The following is an 18,185-nucleotide window of genomic DNA, read 5'->3' on the forward strand; positions in this document are numbered from 1 at the left end:
TCCACGCTTCCTGGACTTGGGTGACTACTTCCTTTCTCATGTTAGGGAAGTTTTTGACTATAATATCTTCAAATATTTTCTTGGGCCCTTTCTCTCTCTCTTCTCCTTCTGGGACCCCTATAATGTGAATGTTGGTGCATTTACTGTTGTCCCAGAAGTCTCTTAGGCTATCTTCATTTCTTTTCATTGTTTTTTCTTTATTCTGTTCCACGTCAGTGAATTCCACCATTCTGTCTTCCAGGTCACTTATCCGTTCTTCTGCCTCAGTTATTATGCTACTGATTGCTTCTAGTGTATTTTTTATTTCAGTTATTGTATTGTTCATCTCTGTTTGTTTGTTCTTTAATTCTTCTAGGTGTTTATTCTTTAATTCTTGTAGGTCTTTGTTAAACATTTCTTGCATCTTCTTGATCTTTGCCTCCATTCTTTTTCTGAGGTCCTGGATCATCTTCACTATCATTATTCTGAATTCTTTTTCTGGAAGGTTGCCTATCTCCACTTCATTTAATTGCTTTTCTCGGGTTTTATCTTGTTTCTTCATTTGGTACATAGTCCTCTGCCTTTTCATTTTGTCTGTCTTTCTGTGAATGTGGTTTTTGTTCCACAGGCTGCAGTATTGCAGTTCTTCTTGCTTCTGCTATCTGCTCTTTCTGTCTTAAGATATTTTCTAATTTTCTTTTTGATTTCTTCTTTGACCCATTGGTTATTGAAGAGTGTAGTGCTTAATTTCCACATGCTTGTAAATTTTTCAGTTTTTTTCTGCTGTTGATTTTCAGTTTCATTCTATTGTGGTTGGAAAAGATACTTGATATGATTTCAGTCTTCTTAAAATTTTGAGACTTCTTTTGTAAACTAACATGCGATCTATCCTGAAGAATGTTATGCATGTGCTTGAGAAGAATGTATTCTGATGCTGTTGTGTGGAATATTTTGTATATGTCTGCTAGGTTCATTTGATCTATACTGTTGTTCAAGTCCTCTGTTTCCTTATTGATCTTCTATCTGGATGTCCTATCCATTATTGAAATTGCTGTGTTGAAATCTACTACTACTATTGTGTTGGTATCTTTTTCTCCCTTCAGTTTTTTAATGTTTGCTTCATATATTTGGGTGCTCTGATTCTCATAATTGTTATATCTTCCCGGTGAGTTGACCCTTTTTTCATTATATAATGCCCTTTTTTGTCTCTTATGACAGTTTTTGACTTAAAGTCTATTTTGTTCTGTATTAGCATGGCTACCCCTCCTCTCTTTTGGTTTTTATTTGTATAGAATATCTTTTTCCATCTTTTCACTTTCAGTCTATGTGTGTCCTTAAATCTAAAATGGGTCTCTTATAAACAGCGTATGGTTAGATCTTGTTTTTTTAATTCATTCAGCCATCAAAAGTGTTACAGTTGTTTTTTTTTTTTTTTTTTTTTTTGCGGTACGCGGGCCTCTCACTGCTGCGGCCTCTCCCGCCGCTCTGGATGCGTAGGCCCAGCGGCCATGGCCCATGGGCCCAGCTGCCCCGCGGCACGCGGGATTCTCCCGGACCGGGGCACAAACCCACACCCCCTGCATCGGCAGGCGGACCCCCAACCACTGCACCACCAGGGAAGCCCTAAAAGTGTTACAGTTTTTAAGCATTTCTTTAAACTCAGTTAATTTATAAATCTGGATACTTTTAAATCCAAGTGTTTCTCAGAACAAATGACCTCTAGTAACTTGAATTTTTCCCTCTCATTTTATGTTCTTATTTTCTCTTTCTCCTTTAACAGAGACAACATATCTGATTCATTGGCAAGACCACAATCTGATCCCAAAGATGTGCTCCACAAACCCAGGCAACTGGGTCACATTTGATGATGACCCTGCTTTTCAGTCTTCTCAAAAGTCAAAGAATTTCCCTCTGGAGAATCAAGGCATTTGTAGGCCAAATGGACTTAAACTGAACCTTTCTGGTACTAAGGAATTTCCCAGTGGATATTCCTCCACCAGCAGTACCCCTCTCTCCTCTCCCATCATAGACTTTTATTTCAGTCCAGGACCTCCAAGTAACTCTCCTCTTTCTACACCTACCAAAGACTTCCCAGGTTTTCCTGGCATCCCCAAAGCAGGGACTCATGTGCTTTATCCTATTCCAGAATCATCTTCAAACAGTCCACTTATACCTGGAGCAGGTTCTTCCATATTGCCTACTAAACCAACCTGTTTATCCCATGCTTCCTTACTCAGTGACCACTCATGTATACATCCAGCTCCCAAAGTGGGTCTTCCAGATGAAATGAGCCCTCACCAGGCTGAAAGCCTAGGGTTCCAAAGTGATACTCCCCAGTTTCAGTATTTTCAGGAGGACTGTGCCTTTTCAAGTCCATTTTGGAAAGATGAAGGCAGTGCTTCCCAGCTCACCTTTGACCCTCCAGGAGGCAGAAAGATGGTCCCATCAAGAGACAAAGAGATGTCTATTGATCAAAAAGGCTTAAATCAATGTTCACTCAACTACATCTGTGAGAAACTTGAACATCTCCAATCAGCTGAGAACCAAGACTCATTTGGAAATTTGTCTACGCAGTATCTGTATGCTGAAGATGCTGCCTCTTCCTTTGTGCCCCACATGCTCTTCAGGAGTCAGCCAAAAGCCGGCTGGTCTTTCATGTTGAGAATTCCTGAGAAGAAGAACGTGATGTCTTCCCGTCAGTGGGGGCCAATTTTTCTAAAAGTCTTACCTGGAGGAATTTTGCAAATGTATTATGAGAAGGGGTTAGAAAAACCATTTAAAGAGTTACAGCTCAATCCATACTGCAGGCTTTCTGAACCCAAAGTTGAGAACTTTAGTGTGACAGGAAAAATCCATACCGTGAAGATCGAACATGTGTCTTACACAGAAAAAAGGAAATACCATTCTAAGACAGAAGTAGTTCACGAACCAGACATAGAACAAATGCTGAAGTTGGGATCCACAGAGTACCATGACTTCCTTGACTTTCTGACCAGTGTGGAGGAGGAGCTGATGAAGCTGCCAGCTGTTTCAAAACCAAAGAAGAACTATGAGGAACAAGAAGTTTTCCTTGAAATTGTGGACAACTTTTGGGGTAAAATCACTAAAGAAGGAAAATTGGTTGAAAGTGCTGTGATAACTCAAATCTGGTGCCTCTGCTTTGTGAATGGGAACACAGAATGCTTTTTAACCTTGAATGACCTTGAGCTGCAGAAGCGAAATGAATGCTATTTTGAAAAAGACCTCGAAAAGAAGGGGATTGATATTCTTGACTATCATTTCCATAAGTGTGTGAACGCACAAGAATTTGAGCAATCAAGAATCATTAAGTTCGTACCTCTGGATGCCTGCCGGTTTGAGCTGATGCGTTTCAAGACTTTGTATAGCGGCGAAGACCTTCCCTTTTCCCTGAAGTCTGTAGTGGTTGTCCAGGGGGCGTACGTGGAGCTTCAGGCCTTTGTCAACATGGCCCCGTTGGTCCAGAGACCATCCTTGAGGTCCTGTGACAACATAATGATACACTTTCCTGTGCCATCGCAGTGGATCAAGGCCCTCTGGACCATGAACCTCCAGAGGCAGAAGTCCCTGAAAGCCAAAATGAACCGCCGGGCGTGTCTGGGGAGTTTACATGAACCTGAATCTGAACCTGTCATACAGGTCACTGTGGGGTCAGCAAAATATGAGAGTGCCTACCGGGCCGTCGTATGGAAGATAGACCGGCTTCCTGATAAAAATTCAAGTAAATATTCAGCACGCCAAGCTGATTTTCATGTGAAATCACTTAAATGTTTTCCCCCCTCCTCCTTGGGTTGAAACCAGGCTGAGGCAGATGGGGTAACGTCATTCAGCTGAGGCCATGCTTACATCGCTGGGTGGGAGATGGAACATTTAGTCAAACAGCTGGTTTATTTTGTCCCCTTATGCCTATTTCTACCAGATAAGTTTAGCCTAATATTTTTTTAAGGTATCATAAGAAATACCATCCGAGGCTAGGATTTTATTTTGGATGGTGGTACCGAGGGAAAATTTCTAGTTGGCCTTCTTGACATCAACTGTCAGCCTCAGATATTAAAATTATTGTTCATATAGCTTAGATTCCCTAACTGACCTTTTAAGATCTGTCATCCTTGAACATACCTGAACGTTTTTGTATTCTCAGCCAGTACCACTTCCTCCTTAGGTTTTGTTCCCTGCTTCTTGAAATAAGACTACCTTTCATTTTTACCCAAGTTAATTTCTTTTGCTGAATTGACCGATTTGACCATCTTGACAAGTTGTTTTAATTTTAATTAAGCATTAAAATTCAGTTACTTTTTTTTATTTTGTAAGGCAAACAATGAATCTAGAAGCTTAGAACTTTGAAGAGACAGCCCTAGTACTGCATTTATTTTAAAGTAGTAAGTTAGTAGTGGGTGTAACATAATAAAGCAAAAAAGCAAAATTTGAAATTAGGGCTGCTGCCTGTTTTAGTTCAGTTACTTCTGGCAGAACACTGGGCTATGGAGCTAAGTTGGGGGCAGATTTGGGGCATCTGAGTTGATGCATTCATCATTTAGGCAAACCTTTATTGAGCACTTACTGTATTCCAAGTGCCACATCAGGTGCTGGGGCTAAAGAGAAGTAAGATTGATCCCTGTTTCCAAATAGCTCACATCTGGTCTAATCCTTCAGGGGAATTTAATTACATCCTAGGACCCTCCACGCTGTGGACCGCGGAGGAAGCATTTTTATTCAGGGTGGACCTACAGCAGTGTTTCTCAAAACTGGCCGTCAGAATAGCCTGAGAGCTTTTAAATAACCTTGATGTTTAAGCTCTACTCTATGCCAATTAAATCAGAACCTCTGGGGGAGGGCCCCAGGCACCCATATGTTTTGAGAGCTCCCCAGATGAACCTAATGTATGACCCAGGTTGAGGGAAACTGCTCTGCAGGTCTCGTGTTGTTTTGGGGCCGGAAGAGCTAGCCCCAGACTACGGTGGACCTAAGGGGCAGCATGCCACCTTTTCTGTGCCCTGCAGTTTTCTGGCTTAACATCTGTCAACTGATTGTATCTTGAGCTACAGACAGGGCCCAGCAGGTGAGAGACACAGCTGGCAGCTGAGGAGCCCTAGGCCCCTGTGCTGAAGGGAAGCCCCCATTCAGTAGCCTTTCCTGACACTCCCTGCTTTTCTCCATTCATGCCAAATTCCCCTCCACCGTGTCCTCCTGACTCACAGTAGTGGGTGGTTACCTTCTAGTCCCAAGGAACAGCCAGGAGAGCCCAGGCCCAGGGCGGGGAGAGGCAGTGATAGGATGGCGTGGTCACAGGCGTGGCCTCTAACGGTACCTCTTGGTCAACTCCAGCATGATGGGAATATCTTCCAGGATATCATCCACAGCGGTAATGCTTCCTGCCTTCTTGATAACGTTGCTGGAGGAGCAAGTTCAAACCATTCTCAGATTATCTTCCCCCCAGGGAAACAGATTTTGAGGTTTTGAGTGTGTGGTTCCAAGGGATCTGTTCTCAAAGTTATTTGTGCTGCCTTTTAGGTGAGAGACGTTCTAAAAATCAGAATATCGTTGCCTTTTATTTTGCTGAACACAAAGGGAAAGGTAGGCTGGAACGCGAACTGTAACCTCCTTGGTCCACAGATGTCCTCTGAGGTCTGGGTGATAACCTGACTCCTGTTCTCCTTTGGTCCTAGGGATGGTCACTGGGCCCAGAACAAAAGGTCAGGTGCACCTTTTGCATGGATTTGCAGCAATGCTTATGCCTCTGAGAGAGGAGCACAGAGGGCTCAGCCTGCTGGCTTGTCCAGCTGGGGTCAGAGGGCCAGGGGGACAGGTTCGCAATGAGCCCACTCCAGCTGCTCTGCCTCGGAGCAGGCACTCCAGCTAGACCCTCCGGGGCAACCACGCCTTTTTTTTTTTTCAAACTGAGAACCTGTACCAATCATTCTTTTCTAATTTTGGAAGGAGAACAACATACAAAGCTTCTTGTGAAAATGTTCCTGTTCAGAACAGTGCATTTTCTCAGAATTAATGGTAGAGTTAATTGATTCAGTCAACAAGAATTTAGTAAGAGGGCTCCCTCATTCACACGTCCATTCCACAAACACCCACTGAATTTCCTCTAGGTACAGGCTCCGTGCTGGGTGCTTGGGGGATACAGATGCAAACATGATCCCTGCTGTCTGGAAACATAAGTCTAGTAGGCGAGGCAGACGCGGAAGCAGCTATCCAAATGAGCTGTGGAAATCTGCTCTCTTCTCTTCTGGAACAGGTACAGACGTTATCTAATAGGGGTCCCAGAGGAAGGAGTCATCAACTGCAGGGGGCAGTAGGGAAGGCTCTGCTTCAGCTTGGCCTGTGAGAATCAGTGAATCCATCAAGGATAGAAACAGCAGGAACACAGGCGTGTCGGTGGGGGACCTTACCTGAGTTATGGGGCCGAGGGGGTAGTTGGAAAAGAAACCAGCCTGCCAGGAGCGTCGTGAGCCAGGCTGTGGGGTGTGGAGTTTGTCAGTAGGGCCTCAGGAATGTTTTCAGGCATGACTGTGACAGAATCCTACCTTGTTTTAGAAAGTCAGGCGTACGTTGCAGAGGAAAGATTCAGGAGTAGATTATAGTACAGGGAGGCTGGTAGGAGGGGAGAGAGGTTGACCAAGGTGGAGGGCAGTGGGAGCACTGAGACAGAGGTGAGCGGTGGGTGAGCGAATTCAGAAGAGGTGACCTCGAGACAGTGACAATGGTCTGTGGGCCTGGGGGAAAGGGAGGGGCTGGGAGGAGGTCCGGGTGGGCGATGGTGCCATTAGCTGAGATAGCCTCTCCTCACTCCTTTTAAAATCTGTTTCCCAGCCCTGGCTGCATGTTAAGAGTCCTTAAAATCATTAGAGCTCTAATATTTAAAATACCCATATTTAGGCCTCATCCCTACCAATCAGACTCCCAGGGTGAGGCCCAGCTATTGGTGCTTGTAAGAGGCTCTCCCATGCAGCTGGCCTCGTACCTCTCCTGGGAGACCTGTCATGGCCTCCTAGGCATCACTCCTCCCTGCTGTGTATCCCTGTGTCTTCTAGAGCCCTGTTATTGCCCTCCCATCCATATTTACCAGCAGTTGAGCTCACTGAGAACAATTCGAAGAGTGTGCATTCCCAGAGAGGCTGGCTGGACTTGGTCTTGGCCTTTGGGAATATTTGTGGAAGACTGTCATAGCACCAGGCTCACACAGAATGTGAGCATTCCAGACAATTACGTGGTGAGAATTCACTGACCAGATTCTTTGGGATAAAGCTGCTTTGTTCAAATCAGGTCTGTGCACCAAGAGGAGGCCTGGGAAAAGGCAGTGAGGCTGTGTCTGGTGGAGTCTGGGGGAGGGGTCAGGGGGCAGCTCTGAGCCAGGCTGGGGCCCAGACACTTCTGGGATCACGTGGCCCTGTCGCCGAGGCTTCTCCACGATAGGGGTTGGGGGAGGATTATGCGAAGAGTAAGAGGCTGCCTGGCATTTTGCTTCTTGAGAAGAAGCATAGAAAGAGTAAGGTTGGGGCAGAGAGGAAATCTTTATCCTAAGGCAGTGCTTCTCAAACTTTTGTGTGCATATGAATCACCTTGTTAAAATGTGGACTCTGAATCAGCAGGTGGGGCTTCCCAATACTGTGCCACCCACACGTGCTCCAGTGATGCCAGCATGGCTGGCCATGGACCTCACGTAGAGGAGCAAGGACTTAGAGTATCTCGATGTTTCTATATGATTTTAAAATCACTTGGGCATTTAGAGAACAGAGGATTTTAAAAGAGGGTCTTTAAAACGTTACCCTTTCAAGCTAGTTTCTGAAAAACCTGTTAGAAAAAAAAATTTTTTTAGAAAGGAAACTAAAAAAATGTATGAAGTATATGTACTAATTAAAAAAAATTTTATGCCCCTTTCCTGGGGATTTTTGAGATCGGAATTGAATTTTCCTATTGGTGGAATAACTTACATGTGATATCAGGGGAGGTGGGAAGGGATGCTGGCTCCTTAAATGTCTCTTCTACCAGCACATCGATGCTTAATATTCCTTTAACAGTGGGTGAGCCTTTCGTTTTACAACAAAGGTTGGCCCCAGATAGTTCATTCAGGCTAAGGTGTGAATGACAACAGAGGACAGTTTCTTGTGCACAGATTTTGCTGGGGATGGGGAAGAGGAGGAGGAGGGGGGAGAAGGAAGAAGAGAAGGTGGTGGAAAAGGAGGGGGAGGGAGAGAGAGGAAAAGGGAGGAAGGAGAGGGAGAAGAGAATGAGGACATTTGAAAACACCGATTAGTCATAGAGGGTACATATGGTAGCGTGGAATTAGAAAGAGAAGTGAGCATGGTGGAGGGTCAGTTAACAAATGTATCTATCTCCACTTTCCCAGTTTTAACCAATTTTTAAATATGACTCGCCTTTACTTTTTTCTTTGCTTTCTCTTCAGCACATTGGTTGTTCTCTCCTCCTCCACTACTTGTGTCATCCTTCTACCATTCCTTCCCTCCAGCTCTCACCAATTCAGTTTCACGTGTGAAATATTTTGGTTCAAGAGGGACCCGGTATCTACTAGACCTAAATAGATTTCGTGATTTGCATTCCTGGTCCTTAGAAAGTGATGAGGGACTAATTACCGAAGCCCGAGAGTGCCCCCTGGTGGTCAGTACTGAGATAAAGAACATGATTTTCCTCTATCTTTTGTTCATTCACTTGTAAATTCCACAAATATCCTTTGAGCCCCTAATGTGCCAGTCTTGTGCTAAGGACGGACATGATACTTCTCTTCATGGATATCAAAGTCCAAAGGGAGTGTGAGTTATTAAACATTGTAGAGTATTTAGAGTTTTAAAAGCCAGGAAAAATATGCCAGAAAACTTGAAAGGAAAAACGTTCTCCTTTTACCAGTTTTTTAGAAAAGGGGGTAGAAAAGTTTTGTTTCTAAACCTATTTTTGGAGTACTAGGTCTTCAGCTTGGGTGATTTTCATTGCAAAAGTTCCAAAAGAGTTTCTCTTTAAAATGTGAATATCAGTATTCACATCTAATATCAATTAGATCATCTCCAATATCATTTTCAGCTCTACAAGGGTAGAATTCATGGTGCTTTCATTAGCAAAATTATGGTAATTAAATAACAATACTGAATTTGTAATAGAATAGCACTGTGCACTTCTATCTATACCACTATAGTATACCACATCCCTAGAGCTCTTGTGTGTGCCAACTAGCTTGTTTAATCCTCACAGCAGTCCCATAAGGTTTGTGTTGTTATCATCATCATCACCCCCATTTTCAGATGGGGAAACTGAGGCTCAGAGAGATCAAATAACTTGCCAAGGGTCACCCACCTTTTAAGTAGCAGAGCTGGGATCTGACCCTGGGCCATCTGAGTCCAGTGTTTATGTGCTTAACCACTTTGCCATAAAGGACTGAAGACTGCCTGAATTAAGTTTAAATAAACTTATGTATCCTGCAGACAGAAGGCCAGAAAGGCTAATGGATTGTGGACTCTCCCCTGGCTTTGTGTGTGTGTGAATAAAGTTATCACTTGCCTGCAGTGATCTGGGTAGCTTAGAGCACCTCTGAGGCCGCTGTTGTCCTCCCTTACAAGTAAGAGGAAATGCTAATGAGCATCTGTTGGTTAATTGATGGATGAGTTCTCAAGGCCTTTTACAGCCTTAGAATTCTATTAGTCTCTCTACAAGAAACAGGTTGTAAGGAATGAAAGGCAATTTATCTTTTAAGAATTAAGTGAAATCCTTTAAACTCTTGTTTTTGTGCCTAAAGCTGTATTCTGATGGAAATGTTCTTTCTTGAGTCGTGTCAGTGGTATAGTAATTTAATCTGGCTTTTGAAATTATTGTCATCTCATACATTTAATTTAAGTAAAGATAGCTGCATGGGATATGTAGATGCTGTGGACTAAAGCAACAGAATCGTGGAACATTTATAGAGTTACTATAGTGATTACGTTGAAAATATTTTTTACTCCATTGTAACACACACACATAAACACACACACACAGTACCTGACCCCTCTTAAAGCTTTTGTGTATATCTGATATCCCTAGGTCTGGCACAGGGCCTGGCTTGGCATAGAGTAGATGCTCAATATATGGCAAAGTGAAGTGAAAAGAGATACTGCATTGAAACACTGAAAGTCAGTATGCCCATATTTACATGGTACATTTGTTCCAGTCAAAGCTTTAAGGAGGGTGAGTGGGAATTAAAAAATAATCCATTCTACTAAAAAAAGAATTCTTGGCCTAGAATATTTTCTGAAATGTAAAAAAATTCATTAAGTTTAACTTTTTAAAAAATCATAATTCTTTATAATGTGACCTAATTTAGGCTGAAATTTACCTTTGCATTATTTATCAATAAATAGAGTGGTAAGAAAATGAATAAATTAAGAATTACTGTAAGATCTATTCAGTCTACTTAAGAGAAAGTTTTCTCTCTTTACAGATCTTATGCACATTATAGCCAAATAATGATGCTTAATATAAATGTTACTCACCTTTTAATTTAAAAAACTTAGCATACTTTTATTATTCTGAATTAGAATCACCCAATATAAGGCACTCGCATATGAACTTGATATAATTCTAAATTTTTCGGATCGCTGTATTGTTGGTCATTGTTTTATTTGAATAATTAAATGAAATATTAAACTTTCTTTTTTAAAAAAGAAACAGCATACTTCTCATTGAAAACATTTTGGGAGTTAACATATATAACTATATAATGATAAAGTTGTACTTACTTCAAAGCTAGTACTTAAAAAATGCAGGTAGACTTCCCTCCAGTTAGTGCAAAATTGTGAATTTTGATGGTATGTTGTTTAGTGGAATTCACACAACCATAGTGCTAATGGAAATGCTTATTAAAGAGAGGGGTACATGCCTCTTATGCTCAAGAGAAATGTTCAATGGCCGTTGAAATACTTTGACTGACCATTTGATTTTTTTCTTCAAGGTCCTGATCATCCCCATTGTTTGTCATACAAACTAGAACTTGGATCAGACCAAGAAATTCCCTCTGATTGGTATCCATTTGCTACTGTTCAGTTTGGGATTCTTGACACCTGTGCCTCAAGGACAGAGGTCAGGTCTCTGGGGGTGGAGAGTGATGTCCAGCCACAGAAACATGTTCATCAGCGAGCCTGCTACAACATCCAGGTACATCCCGAAGCCCTTGAGTTCAAGTTGGGGCTTCCGAAGCTTTGACCTGATTTGGCTTTAGATATTTGCTTTGCCCTGTTAAGTGACTGTGTGTGTGTATGTGTGTATTTGACCTAGAAAAGAGTGATGGTCACCAGTGAGCCTAGTTCTTCCCCTCAGTTCTAGAGAATATTGGAAGCCTGAGGACACAGTGCTGTGTACTTAACTCAGCTCTCAGTGAAAAATAGGGCATTAAAAGTAAGTTCACATTTCAGAAGCATATTTATAATAAAGATTTTGTTAGAACAGCATTTCCCAAGGTGTGTTCTATGGAACATATGTCCCATATAATGATCCAGGAAAAAAATAAGTTGGGGAACATCGTACACTAAATTAATGTTGAACAAAGGCTCTGAGAAGTTCTGCAATAAGGAAACTTGTTAAACTTAACTCAGTTTCTCCCAACTCATCAATTATGGAATCTTGTCTCCTGTAAAACACCTATCAGTATCTTCTGGAATAGTATTCTGTGGAGCACTCTTTGGGAAATACTGAGTTACTCTATCACCACAACTTTAAATGTTCACCATCAGCTCATCTGCATTCTTGCGCCAGATGAATTAAAGAGTGACCTACACTTGCACAAGTTTGTTCCTAAACTTGCTTTTCCTTCCCATCTTCAGACTTAGATATAGAGATAACCTCTGCCACACATTTCCAATAGTGTCTTTTTTTTTAATTAATTAATTTATTTTTGGCTGTGTTGGGCCTTCGTTGCTGTGCGCTGGCTTTCTCGGAGTTGCGTTGAGCAGGGGCTACTCTTCGTTGCAGTGTGCAGGCTTCTCACTGTGGTGGCTTCTCTTGTTGCGGAGCACGGGCTCTAGGCCCGCGGGCTCAGTAGTTATGGCTCGCGGGCTCTAGAGCGCAGGCTCAGTAGTTGTGGCGCACGGGCTTAGTTGCTCCGTGGCATGTGGGATCTTCCCGGACCAGGGCTCAAACCCACGTCCCCTGCATGGGCAGGCAGATTCTTAACTACTGCGCCGCAAGGGAAGTCCCCCATAGTATCTTGAAATGGTGTGATTATATAAGACATCATTAGCACCAACTGGTGGTTCTATAATATAGTAACCAAGTCTGGATTTTTCTTTATTTTGGACTATCTGTTCAGAAGCCTGTATGTTTGGGTCCGGTGATTTTTATTCTATTGGTAAAATGAATGATGAATGGGTGCTGTTCTGTGCAGCCCCTTCAGGACTGAAGGACTTATTCCCTCGGCAGCTGGGAATTGCCCTGGATGAAGAAGGATGCCATGCTCCAGGTCATGCCCCCTTCCTGGGGCAGCCTGTGTCCAGTAACTGGTGGATTAGGGGTCTAAAGACCCTTTTACCTCAAGTTGGAATAACCCTGCAGGGCCTTCGTAGCTTCAGCCCTCCCTGGGGATCGGCTGAAGCCTTTACTGGGACTGCTTTGCGGCCCGACTTCTCCCTCTTCCTGTTCTGCTCCCTTCCCTCCCCTCCTTGTCAGGTGTCCTCCCCGGCAGCCCTCCCCAGTAAACTTTCTGCACATCAGTCTCCATCTCAGCATCTGCTACTTGGGGAACCTGACCTGTAACACTAGGCATCTAAGTATTGTGTGTGACTGAAATGTGTGTCAGGTGCTCATGGAGATGTCATTTATACTGTTTGCTGTTCGTGGGATGTGCCAGCTTCACACAGTTGTAGAGGACCGCTCACAATTATATACCAAAGTCTCTTTAGCTTTAATAACATTGGTGGCAGTCAGTTTCAAAATGTTATCTTCCATTTAATAAGTATTTATTGAGCAGTTTCAAAGCGCCAGCTGCTGCCGTAGATGCTGGGAACACAAAGGTGAACAAAAGACCACCCCCTGTTCTCATAAAGCCTACCTTCTAGTGGTGGAACAAAAAATAATTAGTAAACAAGCAAATAACATAATTTTAAGTAGTGACAAATTCTAAGAAGAGAGTAAAAGAGGGTCACAGGATAGAGAGGGATGGAGGGCTTCCTTATCTAGAGTGGTCCTGGAGGGCCTCTGTGAGGAGGTGCCATTTGAGGTGAGATGAGAAAGAAGAGGAGCAGGCAGATGGTTTGGCCCAGCTGTTTACTGTTGTAAACTAGTTTTAGTTAGAGAGATGATTTTGGGTGTGCTCTAAATCTCAGGTGGGCCAGAGGCTGGATATATGATACTCGGGGGCATCTTTGATCGCATGTCTAGCCAGATTTGTAAATGTCTCATCAGTATATGTAGTCTGTATACATTTTATAAAACCTCTGTCTGACTTGGAAGAAAGTTTGTCCTCTTCCAGATCTGACCCTAGAAGGGAAGGATTTGGGAGACTCTGTGGTCCCAAAAGAGAGCAGTGTGCTTCACTTGGGAACGGGCACGACAGGGTAGAGGGGCTGTGTTTGTGTCCAAAGGATGAGGTGGCTAGAGTCCTTGCCTCATTTACAAACGAGGACTGAAGAGATGTTGTGCTGTGTTGCATTTGTTAATGCTGCCCCTGTTTTGCTTTTGCATGACAGGTTGAAATAGAAAAGAAGTGGATTAAAATCGATGGAGAAGACCCAGATAAAGCTGGTGACTGCGTAACTCAGTAGGAGTAGCAAGAGTCAGTGATGACGACCCACTTTCCAAATACGTAATTCACAGAAACCACACAAAGTTCTGCTACTGTAGAGTGGAAATGACAGGTCCAGTGGTTACGTTTAGAGAAGTTTAGACCTGCAACCGAACCGTCTGTACTTTATGCTTTTGATATGTTTGTGCCCTGGGGGTGTGATCTAAAATGTGTCTATAATTTTCATGATGTTTTTGTTTCCTAGTGAAACTCAGAGGCGCTCTTATTGTGACCTGACAGCCACTTGGCCAAAGCATTTTTGATTTTTGATTACTTGGTGGCTGATTGTTTTGCCCTCTGGGTTACCTAGGGCCATAGTTATTATCCTCCAGCCCCTACCTCTTCTTATTGCGCTAGCACTAGTACTAGAGGACGAGGCAATCAAAGGAGACGTAAACCGAAGTACTTAATTTTCCCTCTTGCTCTTGTCTGAAACGTGGTTAGTTGTAGGATGATGTTGAAACCACAGGCTAACATGGAGATGTGGGACTATCTCTGACTCTGAACTATTTATCTTCCTGTCCTATTACCACACTGGTGAGTAACCATCAGCTGTATTTGGTACCTGTCTTTCACCCACGGTATCATTATTTTCAAAATACATTTGTATTCTGGTGTGTGCTGCAAAGAAGCTAGTTCTGTTGATATACATATTTCAGTACAAATCACTAAGACATATTGCCCTTTGCTTGGAGGGATTCCTTTCAAAATGGAATCCCAGTATTGGACACTAGTTAAAATATTTATGTATGTTAAAAATGAATTTTTAAAGTTCATGAATATTGTTTCCCAGAAGTGCAGACTCTAAGAATGTATTTTTTTTAAAGCTATCCTTTTCTTTTATAAATTTATTCTATGATTTTATTTATTGTTTCTGGCTGCGTTGAGTCTTCATTGCTGCACGCGGTCTTTCTCTAGTTGCGGCGAGTGGGGGCTACTCTTCGTTGCAGTGCGCAGGCTTCTCATTGCGGTGGCTTCTCTTGTTGTGGAGCACGGGCTCTAGGCGCGTGGGCTTCAGTAGTTGTGGCATGTGGGCTCAGTACTTGTGGTTCGTGGGCTCTAGAGCGCAGGCTCAGTAGTTGTGGCTCATGGGCTTAGCTGCTCCACGGCATGTGGGATCTTCCCGGACCAGGGCTCGAACCCGTGTCCCCTGCACTGGCAGGCGGATTCTCAACCACTGCGCCACCAGGGAAGCCCTAAGAATGTATTTTGATAAAGTATTTTTTTTTTGTAATTAACACAAGCTTCTCTTGAGTAGAAGTCTAAATCATATTATGATTATTTTATGTTAGCTCTGCTATCATGCTATTTATGCTAATTCGCTTAATTTAGAGTAATTTTCTTTAAAAGATGAGCGAAGTGAAAGACACTAGATTATTTTATCTACATTTCTAAGAAGTGATATTTCTATTCAAAGCCAGGTAAATGTTTGTTTTTTAATGAAAAGCCAATGGCATTAGCAGTTATAATTCTGTTTATAATTTCCTTTCAGTGTTTATAGTGAAAGGTCAGACTTTTAAATTTAGGAAATCTATATTCTAGGTATTTTTTTAGTCAGAAAAATGTGTGGAAAAAACATGTGGTATTAATGTACCTTCAATTTATGTTGATCCTTAAATATGATTAGTGGGTATTTTTCTTTATTTACTAGATTTGTTTTGAGTCAAAACTGATATAATAGCGTGCTTCCAAACAACATTATTTGTTGGCCCCACAGAGTTTGTCTCATACATTTTATTTAATGTTACATTACATTCATTTTAATCTGTTAAAAAATGCAGATTTTATAAAACAAACATTTATGATCTGTATCAATCAGCAGATTTAATGCTTTTCATTATTTTACTGTAAAGGCAAAGAATGCAAAAGTTGACTGTTACAATGAATTGTTATTGCTCTTTTTAACTTCAGCTGATGTATTGCTCATAATATCATATGCTTGAGACTCACTGTTGATGTATAGGAGGGCAAATCTATGTGCGCGTCATTTAAAAAAAATTCCACCATCCGGCCTCATCATCTGGTGTGGCACATTCTGGAGTGACTTCAATCTGCTCAGAACAAATATGGAGGCGGGCCGAACCTGATGCTGCTCCACGATACCAGGGACGGTAGCTGGGTTAATTACTGCTGGTCCTTGCAGATCTGTTTTATGGCGTCCTGCCCATAAAGAACTCAGAGTCTGATTCAGATGAACTTGATGAATATTTACACCTCAAAGTAATTTCAGTACAGGGTTCAATTAATCACTCCTTAGGCTTCACAGGTTGCCAGTATGTGTGGGTACCTCACTGCTGGGGTCATTTATTTACCAGCCCTTCAGCCTTCAGGAACGTCTCAAGATTCAGTGCTGGAAATGTAACAAAAGGCTGACTGAAGCCCAAGTGAGTTTCTGCAGCAATGCAAAGGTTGATGGCAGGAACAGCGGGGTGCTGCAGCATAATGGTTCATTTGCACATCTATTAGGATCCTTAAATATTCATTACTTAACGTTAAATTAACATTCTGTGTCAGGTGGAGAGGCTTTTTAATACAATTCTTCTGACCTCAGAAATGGCAGAAGGTCAGATGTGATCCTGATGCTCTAAGTGAAAACTCAGGTAGGGTCCACTTAGACTTACCAATTAAGAAGTAGAATCTCCTTTGCCGGAAAGTAAGTGATGATCTTCAAAACAACAGCAATAAAAACTCCTGCTTTTAAAGTAGGGAATGGAGGAAGGAAGTGAATGAAGGAGGAACTACTCCTTTCTAGCATTTTAATTTAGGTAATTTAGATCAATGCTTTATGAGTTTGACCCCCTTGGGGTCATTTGTTTAATTGACACAATGGCAGACTTCCAAGGAGTGGGCCAGTTTGGGATGAATTGTTCTGCTCTAATTGGTTTGGTCTGGTTGCCTTACCAGTGAAAGGATCCTATTAGCTGTGTAAATGCATTCATGGCTTGATGGTTACCTGATCAATTTACAGATCTGAATTTAAGGACATTTCCTTTTTTTATGGGGATAGAAATAGTTTATCCATTAAAAAAGTATGGAAAAAAACCCTTCCTAGCATAAATAAAGGCTGGCATTTTTTGACCTGATTTATATATTAAACAGTTCTAGGGTTTTAGTTCCCTTCATTCTGGGTCTGTGCTTTCGATATAGCCCTTCTTCTCTTATAAATTATGTCAGAAGGCCTTCCTTGATAATGACTAAGTATTATTATATCTTATTCAAAATATGATTTTATGTCATCAATACAGATATAAAACAGATTGAGCCTTAATAATCATGTAACAAAATATTTTGTAGATTGCATATAGATTTTTTAAAATTAAAGATGTATTTCAAATGATTCTTGCTGTGCAATGGACTTATATCTTCTTTTGCAAGGTCTGGGGCAATTTTTTTTAAGGTATGAAATCAATTTCAATAACCTTAACCAATTGACTCTGTCAGGCAAATGTATACCTGCTTCACTATTAAGGACTCAGCGTACATGGCGTCTTGGCACATCCTGGAAAAATAACACAATCAAACTACAATTTGTGATGTTAAAGGATGATTTTTAAAAGAGGATATAATCATTACTCTCATAAATGATATGAGTAGATGCCCAAGATCTTACTTAACTCATTAACTAACTCGGGAACTCGTAAGATGTTACAAGTGGTTCTAAGGAGAATTCAAAGAGCAGAGACATGTACAGGAAATAAGGAATTCTGAAAAGAATTTACAAATAGATGCAAAATGGATCTACCCATAGGCCAATATCAATAATCAATTTCCCCTAATTAATTTGCATTTGTATGGACAAAGATCATGTATGTTATTATCAGTTTTCTAAAATTTACAGAGTTGTAAAATAACTCAAAGACAATAAAGGTGTTGATAACCTGGATAAATGAACTAGTTAGTCTTTCACAATTCTTCCCAACGGGACGAACTTTATCACCAGGAGAATTCTAAGGAACTTTCAAACTTTGGCAACTGGAAATGATGTGCATGTAAAGAAATTTTTTTAAGTTTAGAAAATTATTTTTTTGCAATTTTACAGAATCTATTTCAGATAAAGTGTGTGTGTTTTGGGGGGGCATTAAAGATATGAAGCTAAATCAGCTCTAATAAAAACCAACCTAACAACCTCTCCACCCGCCCTTTGCATGAGGAAGCTGCCATGTGTTGGAATTCAATTCTTATCTAGCTATATTAAAGTTAAATTTCAAAACTGCATCAGGAAATGGAACTTCATAGAGGCCAGATCATTTGGAACTGTTTTAGCCACTACTGAAATTAACAGGGCTTGATTCTCATTGGGCAGGAACAACAAAAAGATTAAGTAACATAAACCAATCTTATTTATAACAAAAGTTCTCAAATTCCATCAGTCATTTCTTTCCTGTTTTGTCTCAACTTCACCTAGACTCGCCCCCCCTCTTTG

The 18,185-nt window shown here is 41.6% G+C and overlaps 1 protein-coding gene across 1 annotated transcript; it reads left to right on the forward strand.

Annotated features, from left to right (window-relative positions):
• Positions 1 to 1,791: 1,791 nt before the first annotated feature.
• On the forward strand, positions 1,792 to 13,742 carry STON1 (stonin 1; the record flags this gene model as incomplete). The annotated part of the gene is made up of 3 exons (XM_082851679.1): positions 1,792 to 3,718; positions 10,940 to 11,142; positions 13,668 to 13,742. Exons 1-3 carry the CDS (start codon positions 1,807 to 1,809, stop codon positions 13,740 to 13,742), a joined length of 2,190 nt encoding a protein of 729 aa, XP_082707805.1. The 5' UTR covers positions 1,792 to 1,806.
• Between the last annotated feature and the right edge of the window lie 4,443 nt (positions 13,743 to 18,185).

This window comes from Leucopleurus acutus (assembly GCF_964270905.1).
Source record: "Leucopleurus acutus genome assembly, chromosome: 12".
NCBI classification, from domain to species: Eukaryota; Metazoa; Chordata; class Mammalia; order Artiodactyla; family Delphinidae; genus Leucopleurus; species Leucopleurus acutus.